Genomic DNA, 14,411 nt, shown 5'->3' with positions numbered 1-14,411 from the left:
GGACACAAATGTATGGTAATAGGCAATTCATTGAGAATCATATGGATGTACCTGTATTTGGGATTTTTTTCTACATATATATAGGAAGTGGCAAAATATTTATTCTATACATTGTATGATATTGGATATGTTTGGGTTAAGCAGATATGACAAATGTATAATATCATAATATGTTATTTATAAAATGCATAACAATGTCTTAAATATATTACTGATATTGCTTCTAATTCAACCTATAACAACAGATCAATGCCTGTTATAAAAGACCATTTGCAGACAATGGGCACTCACTGGAAGAAACATGCATTGGACAAGCTCATAGTTCAGTAATGAAAGCATGAAAAGTACTCCTTCTCTTTTTATGGATCATTTAGGCTACTTTCACATCTGCGTTTTTTTTTCTGATATTGAGATTCATCATATGATCTCAAAACCCGAGGAAAAAGCTTCAGTTTCGTCCCCATTCATTGTCAATAGGAACAAAACTGAACTGAACAGAACTGAGTGATCCCGAATGCATTCCGTTCCACTTCATTGCAAGCAGCATTTATGAGTGCGTCATGGGATACAGAGCAAGATGGATCTGGCACGAAACACAATGTCAGTTTTCTCAAGACACAAAACAAAACAGATCCGGCACCCATTGACTTACAATGGTTTTAGTCCAGATCCATCTTGGCCATTTAACGCTGGGTTCAGACCTGAGCGTACTTGAACATACGCTCTGTATGCGCGATTGTACGGGCGTTTGTAATCGCGCATACAGAGATAAGCGAACGCCCAATGTCGCGCGTTCCCGCTGAAGTCTATGTACAGGAGCGCGCGACAAGACGCCCCAAAGAAGCTCCTGTACTTCTTGGGGCTTCGGGCGTTTTACAGCGCGATCGTACGCTCTGTAAAACGCTCAGGTGAGAACCATTCCGATAGGGAATCATTGGTTCTTGCCTGTTGAGCGTTTTACAGCGTGTAGGAACGCGCTGTAAAACGCTCAGGTCTGAACCCAGCCTTAGAGATAATACAACTGGATGAATTCATAACTGATGCAGTCGTTTTTTGTATTATCCTAACGGAAGCGTTTTTGCTAGTCCATGATGCAGCAAAAACGCTGATGTGAAAGTAGCCTTAGATAATAAAAAAAAATAATATGTGAGACATTGCAGCATTATCAACCAGAACAAAATACATTTTCATAAATAATTCTCATTTAACACATTTTAAGTCTACAGCCATATGGGCAGGTTTCCTGAAGCAGTTTAGGAAGCCAACATCAAGAGTGGATCATCAAAAGAGAGAAAGTATACAGGACATATAGGACTTCTCTTATTAATTCATTCCTGGTTTTGGCTGCTAAACCTGCATCAGGAAAACCAACCATATGGCCGTACCTTAAAGGGGATGTCTCACTTCAGTAAGTGGCATTTAAAGAGAAAGTTAATACAAGCCACTTACTACTTTATTGTTATTATCCATATTGCTCTCTTTGCTGACTGGATGTATTTTTCTATCACATTATACACTGCTCGTTTCCATGGCTACAGACCACCCTGCAATCCATCAGTGGTGGTCGTGCTTGCACAATATAGAAAAAAGCACTAGCCTATGTGCGCTTCCATGATCCCGCCCACCAGAGAGTCTGATGCTTTTTCCTATAGTGTGCAAGCACGACCACCACTGATGGATTGCAGGGTGGTCTGTAACCATGGAAACGAGAAGTGTATAATGTGATCGAAAAATGAATCCAGTCAGCAAAGAAAGCAATATGGATAATAACAGCACATTAGTAAATGGCTGTCACGGACATTCCCGCGACAGGTGGCAGGAGACCAGTTAGACTGGCAACACGTGGTTTGATCTGACAGGTTTTCCTTGTGGATCATTAGGCGTCTGTGCGGTTTTTGGTAATGGCCACACCCCTTGCCTCAGGTGTTGCTAATGTGGTCATTTAACCTTCCTTATTTATTGCTGATTCTCCCACAATGCTGTGCGGTTTATAGATTCAGGTTCAGTTGGGGCTATTGGCAGAGCTCCTGGTGCTTCCATTGCTCCTTTAAAGTTAAGTCTTTCCTTTTTGCATTTTGTTTGGGTTCTGTGTGTTGCATTTCCCGTATAGTTTGTATTAGGCCTGAAGGAGACCCTGTTCGTCCTTCCTTTTGGAGGAACAGGTAGTCTCATCCCTGCCATTAGTAACAGGGTCCTATAGGGCTAGATAGGGCTCTAGGCATTCCTGCGTATGAACACACCTACCTCTGGGGTCTGTTCATACTGGAAGTCATCAGGATTTTGGCTAGGGTTTTCACTAGGAGGTGTCCTTCCCTAGTTCTCAGGCCTGATTCCCTTCCCTCTTATGCTTGTTGTGGTGTTTCCCTCCCACACCGAAGCGTGACAGTGGCTTGTATTAACTTTTTCTACATGATAAATGCAACTTACTGAAGTGAGACAACCCCTTTAAGACTTGAAGAAACTAGAAGTTTCATAATTGTGAAAGACACAATTGAAATATTCTACAGCTTCTATATAGACCTATATGTCTTTGTAGTAAGAGATTACAAACAAGCCCTGTGTAGTCTGATTATGTCTTACTCTAGAATGCTACACTCAGTGCTGCACATATCTATTTTTATGGTGGCATGCACAAGTTCTTCAGCTTCTTAAAGAAACTGTTCTATGCCAGTTGCTGATCACCCCTGTTAACATAAACGTGCTCTGAACTGTCTATTAAATCTGTCTTGCCGAATCTGAATTGCTGCCTGGCATGACCTTTACTGTATCTGTGATATTGTGTTGCATAAACTCTACCACTCGTGACCTCCAATTTCTACACCATGCTTCTGTTTATCAATTCTAGTACCTTGCTATACAAATACCATCTTCAATCTAAAAAGCTCAGCGATACCGCGTGTCCATACTTGCTGCAGTGCGGTAATTGCAAAGCTCTGTGCTATACCATTACTATGTGTGAATATTCCTTATATTCATGAAATTCTCCCTATGCATGGATTTTAGCTGTTTTTGATATATAAGTTTTGGTCACGTTTTATTTTCAGAAAATCTATGTCGTTAGAATGATAGACTTTGATTATAGCCTATACTCACCTTGGTTTGCTAGGTTGTCGAGAAATACTGGAGGTTCATTAACATCAGTGAGCTGTACAGTTAGGGTTTGCAAGTTGGTGTCCATTGTGTTATCCACCATGTAAATCTGTATATCAAAGCTACTGGGTGTTGTTTCAAAATCAAGTACTGGACTGCCTGTGGTTACCACCTGTAACAAGTTCAACATGTACCTGTTAAATGCTGATATTACATGAACGGGCTGTGTTTGAGTTATTTTGAGGGCACACCAAATTTACACTGTTATACAAGCTGTACACTGACTGCTTTACATTGTGTCAAAGTGTCATATCTTCTGTGTTGTCCCATGAAAAGATAGAATAAAATATTTACAAAAATGTGAGGATTGTACCTACTTTTGTGAGATACTGTATATATTATGGAAAGGTGGTCAAGCTTGCAGACTGCTACTCCATACACATTCTAAAGAAGTTATGGAAACAGCCAAATACATGGGCTCGTGTAGACCTCTCAGCCTCCTCAAGACCACGAATAGAAGGAGAATTAGATGTATTAAAATTTAGACAAGACATTGGGGCACAGTTACTGAGTGTTGTGTGGCATCAAGAGCACAAGATGTATACAAAATAAACTAGGAAACCTAGTAAAAAAAAATAGCCTCACACTTTGCTGACAATCTCAAGCAAGAAAACAGGCCAAGGAAGTCTGTGAGGTGGATATTAGACTTAAAATACCTATTGACACTCTACCACCAGTTTTTAGTTGTTATTTTAGAAATACAAGGATTTTTCAGACTAAAGCCACATTTACACTGCCCAGTTGTCAGGCAGAATATCAGACTTTAAGACTCCTTGCAGATGAGCGTTCCTCCCCCAGGGAGTCTGCATCGCTGCTCCCGGCCTGACCTCCCATCGCTGCCGGGAGTCACATAGCATTATATTGATTTATGATGCTATGTAACCCTTACAGTTCTGGAATGTACTGGATAACACTGGTATAATGCTGCCAGTGTTATCCAATACATTCCAAAACTGGACTCGCTGCAGGAGGAACGCTCGTCTGCAAGGGGCCTAAGGGTTTCTGCAGTTTTGGAAGCCAAAATCAGGAGTGGATCATAAAAGTAGAGAAAGTATACAGGATAGATACGACTTCTCTTTTTTTAATCCATTCCTGGTTTTTACTTTAAAAACTGCATGCAGAAACCTGACCGTGTGACCGTACCCCTACGGTGGAAATAAACAGTCAATAGCTTTCGTCTGAATGATAGTTCATCCAAAGGGTATCTCTCTCAACTCCCTAACATTTCCCCCATACACATACACATTTGGTTCGGCTAAGTGTGTATATGTTGGCAATAGGGAGAAAGTCATTGCCAGAGACTTCTGGCGGTAGCTAATCTCCTGGGAGAACAAAAGGATTGGGTGAAAAATTCAGTTCGGACAGTCCTTTCCAGCAACGTCATCTGTCAGGGAGAATGGGGATCTGCCTATGCACATTAGATTGTTGGCCCAACCATTTGTTCTCGATGGGTTTAGCCAACAATACACTAATGTGTAAGCCTTAGGACCTGAAAGAAGCATTTGTAATTTAAAATAAATTCTTACCAAATAGTTTGGATGGCTATTATCAATTCTGAAGGCAATGGTAAGTGGATTGCTGTTGATTATTTTGGGAGACAATAGTAAGGAGGATGTAGAGTCCACAGAGAATGTGTAGACCACTGTTCCAGCTGGTTGGTTCTCTTCCAGTGAAGTTGTATTAGGTAGTCCGATGAACAGCAAAGTGCCTCCTCCTTAACAAAGATAATATGCAATATGAAAACAACAATGCTAATAAAATACCATAATAATAATATTTTTCTCAATATGGTATAAAGGGATGAGCTAAATCTATGGTCAACATGTTAGCTTTTTCTCCCCCCTTCTCCTTTCCTGTCCATATAAAGCCACTTTAACACAGTGCATTTTTGGTCAGTATTTTGCATCCATAATTTAAGCCAAGACAAGGAGTACATATGCAAAAGAAGTTTAAATATATCCTTAAAGGCTATTGACATCTTTGGGGCAATTTTGTATGATCGTATTTTACCTATTTTAGGCAAACAAAATAAATAAAATGCAATTGTTTTTTGTTAAAAAATGTCAGCTGTTTTTGAGATACAGGGGACAAAAATCTGTCTTTTTGAAGAGTACCACTTCTAGTCCCATCAGCTGACAGCTCAAGTGAAGCTTTATTTCTGATCTCCTAACCTCATTAACACTCATTATAGCTAAACTCTTATCATAAGAATATGGCTTACATGAGTGGACTGAGAAGTGATACTCTGTAGACTGAATTTTAACCCCTGTATCTCAAAAATGGTTAAAATATTTTAATAAGGGCCAAATGAAAAAATAATTTTTAGCACAAAATGAATAAAATGCAATCATAAAAAAATTGCCCGGCAGGTGTCCATAGCCTTTAATACCTTATCTGTCTTATCTATTTAGTATCCTCATTTGTATTTTATCTAAAAAAAAAAAGGATTTTTTTTTTGACTAAGCGATGGGGGCATGGCCAACTGCTGACATGACCGGATGCATCTAAGGTCTGCTCCAGCTCCCGATTATCATCCTGCGCAACTGAGAGAAAGAGTTTGCCATAATGAAGAGCGGGTCTCAACCCTGGAAGACCTCACAAGACCCCTTACAGCCAGAGTACAGGCCATAGAGGGCTCAGTGGATCTATGGAGGCAGAAATGTGACGATCTGGAGAATAGAGCCAGAAGAAATAATGTCCGGATCCTAGGTATGCCGGAAAGAGCAGAGAGATCAGATCCAGCCACATTCCTTGAACAGTGGCTTAGGTCTATGTTCCCAGATGCAAGCTTTTCAATGGCTTATGCAGTGGAGAGAGCCCACCATGTCCCAGCGTGGCCACCACCACCAGGGGCACCCCCTGGACCCCTTTTGGCCCATATGCTTAACTTGAAAGACAGAGACCTTATCTTAAGCCAAGCGAGAAACAAGCCAAACATCATATTAGGCAACTTGAACATATGGCTGTTCCCAGATTTCTCAGCAGAATTACAGAAGAAACCTGCTACCTTTATAGCTGTCAAGCAACGCTTGAGGGAACTTAATCCATGGCGTAGTCGGCACACCTGCGAATGGTAGATGGTGGGAAATCACTATTCTTCACTAACCCTTGTGAAGCCGAGGAATGGATATCAACGCGGCCAAGAAGATCACCTCCTAATTGAGAGATACCGGGACCTCAGAGGGGTTTTGCATCATCTTTCCTTAGCAAAGGACTTACAGAGCAACAAGTATGCTGACAATCACACTATGTACAAGGAACTTCGGGTATAGTAATATGCTTGCAACCTTACATAATACGAAGCTAACTGACACTGCTCACAGCATTAGTTCATATTTCAGTTACTAAACATTAGCATTAAATACGGGAGTCTGATCAGACACCTGCATAGGTATAACATCATACTGCACTATGCAGGACCCCGATCACATGGCTACTGAAAAAGTTTTTAAGCTTCAGACATAGTACTCATGGTATTGGTTATATTTGTTAAGTTATCTGTTTACTTCTCTGTTTTATAAGGCATGGTACAAGTATAATGGGCATAGAAGACACAGAACAGACCTACAATTGATGTGGGATATTGTATTGAATCATATGAGCATCTTAAGCAGCATTTCTCCTGTAATTGATATAAAGCAGGAATCATGTCAGCCCTACCTATAATGTCCTGGAATGTGAGAGGCCTGGGAGGTCACAGAAAATGAACGGCGGTATTTGCACATGTTCGCAAGTATAACCCTCACATTCTAGGATTACAGGAGACACATCTGATGGCAGATACTGGAGTGAGGATGGGAAAACCCTGGGTATAATGGAAAGAAAATGCATATAGAAACTCATACAGTATTCCAGAGGGGTGTCATTGTTAATACACCAAGCTATTAGATGGGAGGCACATCAAAGAGACGGACGACTTACTAATATGGGAGACTCTGAAAGCTTATCTACGAGGATGCCTTTAATCATCTATATCCTATATCAAAAAAGCTACTCAGTGTAAAGAGAATAAGTTAAGTGGCCGATGCAAAGAAGCGGAGAGTAGCTTTACCTCTGATCCTACAGATGATAATAGGAGGGAGTGGATGCAAAAAGGGAAACATATGATATACCGTATTTTTCGGCCCATATGTTTTTGAGGAGGAAAATAAGAAAATAAATATTTTTAACTAAAAGGTGTGCTTTTGGTGGGTTTTGAACTAATGGTGGTCTGCGCATGACACTACTATGGGGGATCTGTGAATGGCACTGTTATGGGGGGGATCTGTGGGTGGCACTTATATGGGGGGGATCTGTGGATGGCACTGTTATGAGGGAACTGAGGGGGCACTGTTATGGGGGCCATCTGTGGATGGCACTGTTATGGGGGGTTGATCTGTGGATGGCACTGTTATGGGGGGTGATCTGTGGATGGCACTGTTATGGGGTAAGATCTGTGGATGGCACTGTTATGGGGAAGATCTGTGGATGGCACTGTTATGGGGGGAGATCTGTGGAAGGCACTGTTATGGGGGAGGTGATCTGTGGATGACACTGTTATGGGGGGTGATCTGTGGATGGCACTGTTATGGGGGGTGATCTGTGGATGGCACTGTTATGGGGGGTGATCTGTGGATGGCGCTGTTATGGAGGGGGATCTGTGGATGCAACTGTTATGGGGGGTGGATCTGTGGATGGCATTGCTATATATGTGTCACCCACAGATCCCCCACCCCATAATAGTGGCATCCACAGATGCCCTAATATACCGGAGCTAAACCTGTGGGAGGGGCCGGTGGCATGCAAATGCGGCTGGGCCGGTGCGGTCACTGTACTCCGGCCTCGCAGCTCACTCACTGCTTTATTGCCTAAACCTTTTATAATAATAGCTTTAATTGAAGTTCAGATCCCCAGCCCCATCTGTACTACTTACTAAATGTCCTGTAGCAGGCAGAGCAGGGAGAGCGGCCGGCTGTAACTCATTAATTCATAATGATTTGGAGCATTTAGCCCTTTATTGCATTTCAGCCTAGTCAACCTTCTAATAACGAAATTGAATATGCTGAAAAGGGGGAATTTGTTGTGCCTTTTCATAGGTAACTGCATTGATATCCAATTATTCTAGTCAAGATGGATGTTCATTGCCTTTAACAGCCATGCTCGACTATATTTACAATTTTGTATGTCTTGAATAGGCCAAAGTAAAGTTGCACAAAGGTTTCTGTGTAAAAAGGTTTCTACTCTTCAGTGTTATTCTTCTCATTAATGTACTGGTCTGAGAAGAGGCCTCCTTGTCTACTTATACATTTATGACGGGAGATAAAGATAAGCTCTATGCAGCCAGTGATAATTACCTATACAATTAGGTATTTATTAATGAAGCAAAATATATAATATTTATGTATTCATTTAATGAGCCTTAGCATAAGACAATCAGTAGGACATTTTATATATATATATATATATATATATATATATGTATATTACTTTATATTATATTGTTCTATGTTATGAATACAACATGTATCCAGTATATTATATATATTTCTCATTAGGAGAATCTTTGTCTCTAAAAGAGTGCCTGTAAAGATGTGTGTTTTGTAACAATTAATCACATCTTTGGTATGATGTATTGTTATGCTTGTAATGCTTTATATTAACGCTATATATATTCATTTGCATGTATCATTGTGTTTATTTACTTATATATGTGTATAACCTTGTAACCAATAAATCTGCATATTTCTATACCTCTGTATTATTGTATAATGCAGAACTACATGTTTATCATTAACGTCATCTCATGTCAAAAGAACTTATTTATCTGAGGAAATAGTCAGACTCAGATGTGAATTGTATCGATTAGTTTGTCTACAATTCACCAGGTCATGATGTTAAGAATTTATGACAAATTTTATACATTTTATTTTTTTATGGTTAATTATTTTTATGATCATAATTAATAATTCTTAATTGAATTATTACCCCCCGACGGCCTGCGCCGCCTACTTTATGAATGAAGTAGGCGGCGCAGGCACATGACATCAGTAAGTTACGGCCGCTCACCCTGCTCTGCCTGCTACAGGACATTTAGTAAGTAGTACAGATGGGGCTGGGGATCGGAACTTTAATTAAAGTTATTATTATAAAAGATTTAGGCATTAAGGAAGTGAGTGAGCGGCGGGGGCTGGAGTACAGTGACCGCACCGGCCCACCGCATTTGCATGACACCGGCCCTTCCTCCCTCCCCCCTCCAGCTGATACATCGCAGTCTGTGATGTAAAATGGCAGCATTCGCCCCATAAGATGCAGGGGCATTTCCCCCCCATAAAAAGTGTGTCTTATGGGGCGAGAAATACGGTACCTTAAAGAAAAATGAGAACGTAAAATGTTCTTTCTCAAACAGCAAACATTTGAGCTAGGCAATAAAGCTGGGAAAGTACTGGCACATGTAGTACGCAGAAATATGGTGGCGCTGTCGGTGTTGCGTATACACACTGCAGACGGAGAGCTAGTGAAAGAAGCTAATAGTATATTAAATAGATTCAAAGAGTTTTACCAAGACTTATATACATCTACGATCCAGTACACCCACTCTGAATTAGATAGCTATCTTCAGGAGATAATGTGCCTGCAGCTAGGTATTCAGGATAGAGAACTCCTAGATGAAGAGATAACGCTTGAGGAGGTTAAGGAGGCCATTAAAGGGCTGAATATGGGAAAATCTACTGGCCCAGACGGTATCCCGCTGGAAGTGTACTCCAAGTACATAGACATTTTGGGACCGCAATTAAAAAAAATGTAAAAAAAATCACTACAACAGGGCCATCTCCCTGAATTATTGTACGATGCGTCAAAAGTAGTACTACTAAAACCCGATAAGAACCCGCTGGAATGTGGATCTTACAGGCCCATCTCCCTGTTAAACATAGATTACAAAATACTTACCAAAATACTAGCCAACAGATTGAATAAAGTGATAACCTCTATAGTACACGAGGATCAGACAGGCTTCATCCAGGCAGGTCCACATCCAGCAATATCAGAAAGCCTAAGTCATAGGCCAAATAGGATGGGAAGGAAATAAACATTGGGCTCTAGCCTCCCTAGATACAGCTAATGCGTTTGATTCCGTGGAATGGCCTTTTCTAAGGCTCCTTTCACACGAGCGAGTTTTCCGCGCGGGTGCAATGCATGACGTGAACGCATAGCACCCGCACTGAATCCTGACCCATTTATTTCAATGGGTCTGTGTACTTGAGCTTTGTTTTTCACGCATCCATTCTGCGTTGCGTGAAAATCGCAGCATGTTCTATATTCTGCGTTTTTCACGCTCCATAGAAGTGAATGGGGCTGTGTGAAAAACGCATTGCATCCGCAAGCAAGTGCGGGTGTGATGCATTTTTCATTGATGGTTGCTAAGAGATGTTGTTTGTAAACCTTCCGTTTTTTATCACGCCCGTGAAAAACGCATCAAAATGCATTGCACCTGCGTGGAAAAAACTGAACAACTGAACGCAATTGCAGCCAAAACTGACTGAACTTGCTTGCAAAATAGTGCGAGTTTCACTGAACGCACCCTGAACGCATCCGGACCTAATCCATCACGCTCGTGTGAAAGAGGCCTAATAGAAACACTAAAAAGCTTTGGATTTGGTCATGTATTCATTAATTGAATTCATATACTTTACCAAAAACCTAAAGCTAATATATTGGTTAATGGATCTTTGTCACCTATGTTTCAACTGAATAGGGGAACAAGGCAGGGTTGTCCCTTGTCACCCCTTCTGTTCGCAGTAGCAATAGAACATCTAGCTATTAGATTCTATATTCAAAGGAATAGCTATGGGAGGAAGAGAAGACAGGATAGGATGATATGCGGACGATCTAATATTGTATATGGATGATGTAGAGAAATCCCTGCCAAGAGCAATAGAACTCATTGAGGATTATGGCCACTTTTCCGGCCTTCGAATAAATTGGACAAAATCTGCCCTTATGCCGCTTTGGTCACCTGCTTGGCTCTCAATATACAAGAACCTATTGGTAGTAGAGCAATTTAAGTATTGGGCATAGTCATCACCAGGGATCCACTTTTGTCCTTCACTAAAAACATTGCTCCCGTAGAACCCATCTTTGTTGACAAATTTAAGGCCTGGTAAACTCTCCCTCTATCGGTCATGGGGAGACTAAACCTAATCAAAATTATTTTGCTACCTAAGGGTCTATATCTCTTAGAGCATGCATGTACACCTATCCCTCGCAGTTTCTTTGACCGATTACATGCTCTGATGACGGCCTTTGTATGGGGAAAGGAGAGACGGAAACTAGCATTGTGTACATTACAGAGAACATGGCAACAAGGGGGTGCAGCTTTGCCTGACTTTTATTTATACTTTTTAGCTGGACAGTTAAGATTTTTGAAAACCTGGGTGACACAGACTATGCTACCAAACACTGAATACTACCTACAACATTACTTGCATCTTACCACTATGTGGCCAATATTGGAAGATATAAAACTGTTCCCCAAACAGGTTCTACAAATACATAGACTTGCACACCAGGTATGGAATGCTACGAAATTCCAAAAATATAGGGATTTGATGGATGTCATACCAATGTGGGACAACCCACTGTTTCCACACCTACAAACACTGGAGGGGGTATCAATATGAAAAGAACATGGGATACTTACCTTAAAGGACATATATTACAAGGGGACATTATGCTCATTTACTCAGCTGCAGGATAAATATGGTATCATACGTACTCATTTCTTTAGATATTTGCAGGTACGACATGCTCTTCAAGCACAATTTCAGAGCACCAAGGGAGCTATTTCCACATATCCATTAATAGGTATACTTAATACAGAAGGTCCAAAAGGCATCATATCTTCCCTGTACACATATCTCCTGGGCAACCGAATGGCTTTGAACCCACTGGCTGTGGAAGCTAAATGGAGAGCGTGCATTCCCCAACTTACCTCAGAAGAGTGTGGGGAGGCATTGAAAGCACCCATAGCAGTCTCACCCTCACTTAACAATAGATTAACACAACTATTTATGCTAAATAGGAGTACACACATGATATGGGACTGCAGCTACATTAAATACTATTGGCAGGAAATTATAAATGTCTTATCCACCATGGTCCCAAATCCATTGTCGGTATGCCCCAAAATATGTTTACTAGGGATATTGGAGGATGAGATACGGACGCACCACACTAGTATTTTTCTGAGGGAAGCCTTATTCCTTGCTAGGAAAGCAGATGGATGGCAGATAGACCACCTACGGTGAGTCAGTGGAAATCTTTGATAAACCAGGTCATTCCTTTAGAGAATATAATATTCCAAAATAGAAATGCCCTGAAAAATTCCTGAAAGTATAGGGAAGTTGGTGCTCATCACCATTGACGTTATCTAACTTTAACATGTATACAAATGGACCACCCACATGATATCTGGCACAATATGGAAAGGAGAATACTTCATTGAATAAAAATGTTAACTAATTGAAGAGACGTTATGGGATAAAGCCGCGATCACATTTATGTATAACGTTTTATACAAGGAATGTACACTAGATTTTTTTTATATGTACGTTACATTATTTGATACGATGTTGATCAGTATGTACCTGTGCCATGACTTACTTGTTATGCGTCAATAAAGCAAGTTTAAAAAAATAAATCTGATAAGGAGGAACACTGTAGATACATTTTGGGGTTAGTGTTATACATGTTCAAATTGATTTCTTCACCCTTTGTCCCGGCAATGACTAGCTTGCCTTTTAACTAATTAATAATAAGCACTCTTCGATAGACTCCCCTAGACTTTTTGGGGTTATACAGTACTAAATTGCAGTAGCACAAGATATAAGAAGAAGTGACGGTAGAAAAGAAAGAAATATGGATATTAAATAAAATAAAAAATTGCAACATCACTGGGTGATCATACAGGTAAAGTATCGACATTGTTACAGTGTAGAGTAATAACCGCTTCGGGGTCAAGTATCCGTGATAATCACTGGTTAATCCTGTCACCTTATATAATGCCAGATCCTTCTAACGTATATCATCTTTACAATGTCATACAGTAATGAAGGTCTATGGAGTAGGAGGAGGACAACCAGGGCTTCCAGAATCTCTTAAAAATGTCATGTGTCCAGACGGATTGCTGAAAGTCTCTCATATAAGAGAATTCTATTAATCCTGTCCAGTACTGCTTGATAGCTAAGTGAATTTGATCGCCACTTGAATGCTATGTGGATTCTAGCTGCTAGGAGTATGTATTACGAGAGTTTAAATCTAGCATAGGTTAACCAAGGGGGTTTTTCCCCTAGAAGACATAAAGAGGGGGACATAGGATAGGTACATCCCAGGACTGATGACAATAGGTTGCTGATTTTGCTCCAAAACATCCGCACCAGTGGACAGGACCACCAGATGTTAAACATTGTTCCCTTTTCATCACATCCACGGAAGCATTTGGGAGAGACTTCAGGGTAAATACGGTATAGCTTAGTCGGGACCATATATGTCCTATGTCATATTTTTATTGATGTTCCTGCTAAGGTAATTTGCCAAGAGCCCCTAGAGAGTCTGGGAATGCTGGTACCATCTGGAAAGTGTATATTCTGTATGTGTGTTCTCCTCCCATGCTTTCATGTACAACAATTTGGTTCCTTCTGGTGGAGCATTGAGTAAACTATAAATCCTTGATAGTAAACACTGTCCCTGTTTATATAAAGAATAGGTGACCGAACGCTCGAAGGGAGTGAATTCTAGAGTGTAGTTTGCAATTTTTAGGGAGTGTAGAAAAGAGAAAATCTGATTGGCGTTAAACAACTCCATCTCGAGGAAAGCATGTTTGTCTTGAAAATCAGCTAGGGAAGTCAATTTACCTCTCTCCAGGAAATTTAGCCCATTGTAGGGCTTTGAGTCCTTTTGCTGGAGTATGGACCGTGTGAGAGCGAGAGTTCAGTTGTAAAGATAGGGAAAAAGGAAAACCCCATCTGTATCGCACCTGCGCCTTTAGCAGGGCTTGCTGTATCAGTCTCATATCTCTACATTTGTGGAGAGTAGACGGTGCTAGGTCCGCATACAAATTGACTGAGGAGGGGAGCCCCTGCAGGTTGGATAGATTCCTGGCCGCGATCAGTATCTGATCTCTCACTTGGGGTGATGAAATTTGAGTACCACATCCCTTGGTAGGTCCTGTGAGAGAGGTTTTCCCAAAGCCCTATGGACTCTATCCATCCGCAATTGGTTTGGAT

At 40.8% G+C, this 14,411-nt stretch overlaps 1 protein-coding gene across 1 annotated transcript in view; it reads right to left on the bottom strand.

Annotated features, from left to right (window-relative positions):
* The window catches only part of CDHR3 (cadherin related family member 3), a 61,261-nt gene that overhangs the window by 28,193 nt on the left and 18,657 nt on the right, over positions 1-14,411 (bottom strand). The window contains exons 2-3 of the mRNA XM_044276769.1: positions 4,677-4,864; positions 3,094-3,262 (exon numbers count right to left, since the gene is read on the bottom strand). Coding sequence (XP_044132704.1) covers positions 3,094-3,262; positions 4,677-4,864 — 357 coding nt within the window. The remainder of the gene's footprint in view (positions 1-3,093; positions 3,263-4,676; positions 4,865-14,411) is intronic.

Source organism: Bufo gargarizans, chromosome 2 (assembly GCF_014858855.1).
Source record: "Bufo gargarizans isolate SCDJY-AF-19 chromosome 2, ASM1485885v1, whole genome shotgun sequence".
In the NCBI taxonomy this organism is placed as follows: domain Eukaryota; kingdom Metazoa; phylum Chordata; class Amphibia; order Anura; family Bufonidae; genus Bufo; species Bufo gargarizans.
This window is presented reverse-complemented; position numbering and strand designations above follow the sequence as displayed.